This window comes from Glycine max, chromosome 15, assembly GCF_000004515.6.
Source record: "Glycine max cultivar Williams 82 chromosome 15, Glycine_max_v4.0, whole genome shotgun sequence".
Classification (NCBI taxonomy): domain Eukaryota; kingdom Viridiplantae; phylum Streptophyta; class Magnoliopsida; order Fabales; family Fabaceae; genus Glycine; species Glycine max.
In genome coordinates this window covers 7,701,956-7,709,048 of record NC_038251.2, presented here as the reverse complement: position 1 = coordinate 7,709,048, position 7,093 = coordinate 7,701,956, and the positions used below count along the sequence as shown (strand labels likewise).

At 34.4% G+C, this 7,093-nt stretch overlaps 1 protein-coding gene across 1 annotated transcript; it reads left to right on the top strand.

Annotated features, from left to right (window-relative positions):
- Positions 1-459: 459 nt before the first annotated feature.
- Positions 460-3,004, top strand: LOC100819373 (probable 1-deoxy-D-xylulose-5-phosphate synthase, chloroplastic). Its single transcript, XM_026125680.2, has 5 exons — positions 460-670; positions 871-1,178; positions 1,368-1,649; positions 2,027-2,311; positions 2,438-3,004. The coding sequence occupies exons 1-5, from the start codon at positions 466-468 to the stop codon at positions 2,642-2,644; spliced, it is 1,287 nt and encodes a 428-aa protein (XP_025981465.1). The 5' UTR covers positions 460-465; the 3' UTR covers positions 2,645-3,004.
- The last annotated feature ends 4,089 nt before the right edge of the window (positions 3,005-7,093 follow it).

The following is a 7,093-nucleotide window of genomic DNA, read 5'->3' as shown; positions in this document are numbered from 1 at the left end:
ATATTACAGAAACTAATTCCTATGAAGGTGGCAGTGGTTATTTGATATTTCGAGATTTTATTCAAGTAGGTCATCAGCCGCCTATAATATTTTAACGATCATCAATTATGAACACCCCTGAGAATGATAACTTCTTTGAAAATTTCTATATTATATAATTCCTATGAAGGTGGCTTTCTCTTGGCAAATGAAAATGAACATGCTTTCATTTTTTTTTTTTTATAGAAATGAACATACTTCTTAGAAAGCTAAAGAAGGTAAGAGTGATTTCTTATTTTTTTTAGTTTGATATATTTGGCTTTAAAGTAATCAGGTGATATTAAAATTAATTAAATGAGATGATAGATGGAAAGAGAAAAAGAAAGGTGCAAATAAAATCCCCTTTAATTAATTTTAATATCACCTGATTAGCACTGTTTGAAGATTACAAAAATTAATTTTAATAATGTTAGCCATGCGCATGGCATGATTAGCAGTTCTGGATCAACACTGTTTGAAGAGCTTGGACTTTACTATATAGGTCCCGTTGATGGTCATAACATGAATGATCTTGTTGCCATTCTCAATGAAGTTAAAAATACTGAAACAACTGGTCCCTGCGTGATCCATGTTGTCACTGAAAAAGGCCACGGATACCCTTATGCAGAAAGAGCAGCAGCCAAGTACCATGGTAAAAGAGTTAATAAGAATGGACCAAATACCACCAAGCTATTAAATTAAAGATATAAAATCTTAATCTGTCACTTTGGACACCTACAGTCCATCACCTATAGTTATTTCTATAGAAAATACACTTTTTTAATAGAAAGCATAATTAATCTTTGACTTGCTATATTCATGACAGGTATGTAACTTGATTTGATTTTGCAGTGGTATCTAAGTTTGATCCAGCAACTGGAGAACAATTCAAGGCCAAGGCCACCACCAAGTCATATTCAACATACTTTGCAGAGGCTTTGATTGCAGAAGCAGAAGCTGACAAAGACATTATTGGAATTCATGCTGCGATGGGAGGTGGAACTGGCATGAATCACTTCCTTCGTCGTTTCCCAACAAGATGCTTTGATGTGGGGATAGCAGAACAGCATGCTGTTACCTTTGCGGCAGGCTTGGCTTGTGAAGGTTTTAAGCCTTTTTGTGCAATTAACTCATCCTTCATGCAGAGAGCTTATGACCAGGTTTGCATAGGCTGATAAGCATAAGATAACTTCTTTCAAAACATCTTCATCTTTGTATAGTTTTTTTTGGTCCCTATTATCAGTTAGTGATAACAAGATGAATTACTATGAGCAATGGTCTGGACATGATTAGTCTATATTGTTACCTTTGTAATCTATGCTAAGTATGTGTTGTGCGTCCATTCGAAGGTGGTGCATGATGTGGATTTGCAAAAGCTGCCTGTAAGATTTGGAATAGACAGAGCTGGATTAGTTGGACCAGATGGTTGCACACACTGTGGTGCATTTGATGTCACTTTTATGGCATGCCTCCCTAACATGGTGGTGATGGCTCCTTCTGATGAAGCAGAGCTTTTTCATATGGTTGCCACTGCAGCTGCCATTGATGATCGACCCAGTTGTTTCCGATACCCGAGAGGGAATGGTGTTGGTGTTGAACTACCACCAGGGAATAAAGGCATTCCTCTTGAGGTAAGTTAGAATTATATTGGTACCTTTATGAAGATGATTACTTGATTAGGAATAATTATGCAAATCAACTTATAACATGTTTGGTTTGACGTTGAATTTTCTAGAATCACATTAAAATATGAGTAATGTAATTTTAGATCAATTTTTACATGTTTGATTCCACTTTTATGGATTGATTCTGGGTCCAAAATTGATTTTAAGTTGAAGCAGTTTTAGGAATTGATAAAAACAATTATACTAAATTTTACTTCTAACTTGCTTTCATAATAAAAACATTCAAACATAAATCACATTTCTCCAAAATCAAAATTCTAACCAAAATTAATTTTATATATATTCATCCAAACACACACATTTGTGTTGTGATATTTCGACAGATTGGGAAAGGTAGGATACTAATTGAAGGGGAAAGAGTGGCTTTGTTGGGCTATGGATCAACTGTTCAGAGCTGTGTGGCTGCTGCTACCCTCTTGGGAGATCTTGGCTTGCATGCAACAGTGGTGAATGCACGTTTCTGCAAGCCATTGGATCATTCCCTAATTCGAAGCCTTGCAAAATCGCACGAGGTTTTGATCACCGTGGAAGAAGGATCAATAGGAGGATTTGGGTCTCATGTTGCTCAGTTCATGGCCCTTGATGGCCTTCTTGATGGAAAATTGAAGGTATTGATCCATAATACTTGTTTTTCTTTAGTATTGTAATACTAATATATACACATTTGAAGTTTCTATGATCATTTAACTAGTTACTGAAGTGAAAACTGATGTGGCTTTGATTTACAACTGCAGTGGAGGCCAATGGTTCTTCCTGATTGTTACATTGACCATGGATCACCTGCTGACCAATTGAATGAAGCTAGACTTACACCATCTCACATAGCAGCAACAGTTTTCAATTTACTTGGACAGGCAAGAGAGGAACTAGAGGTCATGACAAAAGAGAAATGCAAAGAAGGGGTTCAATTTTCATCCCCTGAAATGTACAAAGTAGCGTGATTCACCTGGTGGAAGATGCAGATTGACACATAATAGTGCCTACTAGTTAGCTAGAATCTCAATTTTTTCCATGGGTATGCAAAAGCCTTTTGTGTTCTGTTATCTGCGCTGAAATTCATTAACTAATTGTGTTGTACAAAAAGTTTAGGTGGAAGGAAGGTTAGCCAATCTAGCACATTCGTGGGGGTAGAATTTATGCTCTTAGCGCAACCTTCTTCTCATTTGACAGTGTTTCTGTTTTATGATGTTTTAGGGGTGACAACCCCTGGTAGTATTATTGCTTTGTAACTATCCCTGGGCTTAGGCCCCTTTCATTTTCCCAAAAAAAAAATTGTTGACTTTACAATCATTTTCTTAAAATTTACGCAACACTAATTTCTGAGTTGACAATATAAATTTTGTTTATAAAGAGAGCTACAAAAAATAAATTTATAAAAAAAAAGGTATAAAAAAGAACAAAGGAAGGTTGGACTGTTTTACAATACATGATAAGTGTTTTCATCTAGGATACAACAACTTTCTAGAGAACGTGAATAATTAAATGTATTAAAAGAAATAATATGATCTACATAAAAAATAAAATAAATTATTATTATTATTATTGTTGTTCTGAGTTTGCATCAAACAAGTTTAACGCGACAATTTTTAGATTGTTCTAACCATCCAATTCCCTTCAGGGGATTAATATGAAGACCAATACTATAGTTAAAACTTGTATCACACAGTGCTCTTTAAAAAGTAGATAATTTAAGTCACGGACTCACACCTTTCAAGTTAGGAGTTTCAAAATTTTCAAAGATTATTGGACATAATTTCTGCTGGAAACACCTCATGGTTATGCTTATTGTCAAGATAGTGATTTACTTGCGTATTAGTCCAATATATAAACGACACCTCTTACGCATCCAAGTAAGTCCAATAGTTCAATATATTTTGTTAATTTACACACCGACTTAGGTGTTGCAGTACCGTTATACATATAGTTACTCCCTTCTTGTCGTTCATTGAATAAGCATCTTTATCTTCTCCACTTGAAGCAGACTTAGTGGGTTCTTTGGGTATAAGTTAAAATATTTTCCACAGTAAAAAATGCTATATATTTCTTTGGTTTATAGTTTATGACGTAACGAGGATGTCATAAGGGGTACAAACTGACCGTAGGACTCGTGTTTATTGCCCCATGATTTGACCATTGATTATGCTAAACACCCACAATTATTGAATTTTCCATAATCATCAAAGTTTTCATCATGCTAATGTCAACCTGGCACGCTAATTTTTAGTGTAGTATAATGTGCAAAGACCTACCAAATATAATTCAAGAGAAAGAAGCACAAGCAATATAATAGTGACACCACATACATATCCATTATCCACACATTACTTTGCACTCATCAATCAGTTTCTGATGTTGATACTAGCGTCGGCAGATCCTAGGATGTATATTGTGCAGTGAACAACACTATGGATAAACATTAGCATGTTCCTAATGATGAACATATTTTCAGTTCAAATCCCAAAATCTAGGCTTCTAGTATTTGGCCGACCAGCAACCGACACAATTGGTGTTGAAATAACACATGAATGAATGTTCAAGACCTAGAATGGAGTGGATTAATGAATTGAAATCCACCGTCAACATGGAATTGGAATGTCAATCAAAAGTCAAAAGCAACCACCTTTTTTATTTTAACTAGAAAATGACAGATGTACTAATTGCATCAAATCCTACCAACAACATGGTTTGAACAAAACAGTGGCATGTTCACACACTCGCTTCACAACTATTAATTATATCATCATAAGTACTAAGTAGTAGGTCAAATTAAACACATTAGCGACTAGGTTTTGTTGCTCATTTTTCTGGGAAGAATCGAAGAAATGAATGGTATCATGGATGTGTCATCGTGGTTGCTTATTGAGGACAGTGCAGATTCTGAAGGAGACTCTGGCTGCTTTAGTCTATGCCCTTGCAACATTGGCCACAAGGAGGATGATGCTGAATCTTGTACCTGTGACCCAGCTGGTATGTGTGGCATATTTGAGGATGGTGAAGGTCATGAAGGTGAGAAGGGGTGTGGTGAATTCTGTGCTGATGAAGATGAGCATTGTGGTTCAGAATGGAACAGCTCTACCATGTGGCTCTCAGATGCAGCCTTAGAAATAGAATGCTCTTCACCTTTGGTTGTTGAAGATGAAGAGGAAACAAGGATTGTTAAAGTTAATGTGAATGATGTGGAAGATAAAATATTTTGGGAGATATGCATGGCAGTAGGGTATCCTTGATGAGGCCAGATTTTAGAATACCAATAAATTATCCTGTAAGTTCATTTCACAGACCTTGTTCATATATATATAGACCAAAGGATACATGTTTACTTCTCCTGTCCCAGTTTGCAGATATGTACCTTCTGTCTCATTTTTAGGTACTGAAGAGCTATCGCAGTTTTTCAATTGAGAATATGTCATATTAAATTGGAAATTTCACATGATTTCTTGTACTATAGTGTTTATATAAGAATTGCATTTGGTACCCGCCTCTTATAAAAAAAAATTGCATTTGATTCTCCAAGGGACATGGTAATATCCTCACTCCCTCTACCATCTTTTGTAAACTCCAGGGTACGTACACTACATACGGTTGTGGTTGAGTATTAATTATTACACAATTAGTATTTTGATTCCTATAAGAAGGGGAGAGAAAAAAACACAATCTGTATAATACTATTTGATACTGGCAGGTAATTACAAGTCTTCAACAAAATAGAACCAACATTTGGATTTTGAATAATTAGATGACTTAGGAGAGGTAAGTCTTCCAGTTTGGGTTGGTTTAAATTCATTTTTCTTTTGATAACTATCTAGGATAAGAGCTGTTTAAGTTTATAATAATGATAAAGCACCAGGTTTGTCCACATCTTTATGGCATACTATTCCCATTTTAGCATTTCTCACGCGAGTTGTAATGTGACAATTCAAAATCTAGATGTCAAATATTTTTTATGGATAAATGTTTATTTAAAAATTTCAAACTCATCACTTTTTTTTTTCTCTTTCACCTTTCTTCAACTATTAGATCGGTACGTGATAATGATGATCATTAATTTTGAAAAATGATATTCAAATTTGAAAACATTATAACTTTGGTTCAATTTATAAACTTTAGATTCTTATATTGGAGAACTTTCTTGAAACACTTGAATTGGAAGTTTGAGAATAAAATTTAGGATTAATTACATATTTTATCACCAAATTTTTATTATTTTACAATTTTATCATCTAATTTGTTTTCGTGAATATTATCACTTAAATTTTTAACTTTTGTGCATAAAGTATAAAGCACAGTGATAAGTATTTATAAGAAAGAAAAGAAAAAAAAGAATTAAGACAAGACTAATCAACATTTGCATATAATTTAAAACTAACTAATATATTTTAATCTTTTTAAGAAATTTCTCATCTAACCTTTTCATAAATACTTGTAAATTTAACAAAGTTCAGCATTTTTATCTTATAAAAAAAATATCAACAGTGAAAATTTACGATTAAAAAATTCTCATAAGTTCAAAGTTAATCCAAATTGGGCCATAGTCGTTAGCAAGGCATAGGTGGCCACGGTTGTGCAGCTCCAACATAGCTAGTGATGGCCGGATTGATGTGTATGAGAGCTTCCTACATTATATGTTTTGGATGAAGAGGTTTGAAATTTCGGAGTTGTCCACATGTGACTGTTGCAAGCAATGGTTAATTTGCTTGGAATCCTGCTAGGTGCACCCAGCACTAATCACGAAAAAATAGAAATACCCTTTACGGATCAAGTTGATTCGTAAGTTAATTTTTAAGACTTACGGATCAACTTGATCCGTAAATCTTTTACGAATCAAGCTGATTCGTAAGTTGATTTTTAAGACTTACGGATCAAGTTAATCCATAAGTCTTTTACAAATCAAGTTGATCCGTAAGTTAATTTTTAAGACTTACGGATCAACTTGATCCGTAAGGGAAGAAATTAGCAGGGACGGTTTGACCATTTTCAAAGAATGCTGGGTGCACCTGCAATAATGCTGGGTGCACCTAGCAACACTCATTTGCTTGGGTCAGGTGTCAATGTCCAACTGATTGAAAAAGAAGTAAATGGGCCACACAGTCCATGACCAAAGTCCAAAATTCATCGGGTGCAAACTTTTTGTAATATAATAATTATTTTTATTGTATGTCATGCATTGTTGCTTGAATGGAGCATCATGTGAGGGTTGACACTGGCAAATGTACCAGAGGAGCCGTGTCGGGATTAGAATAAACGAAGAATTACACATCATGAAAACAATCTTGTGATTGATATCCAAATTATATTTTAAGTTACGGTTTGGTTGTGTTTAAATCAAAAAGAATTAAGACGTTTTCAAAATCTTGTATCAATTTTTTAATTTTTATTATATTACTTTAATC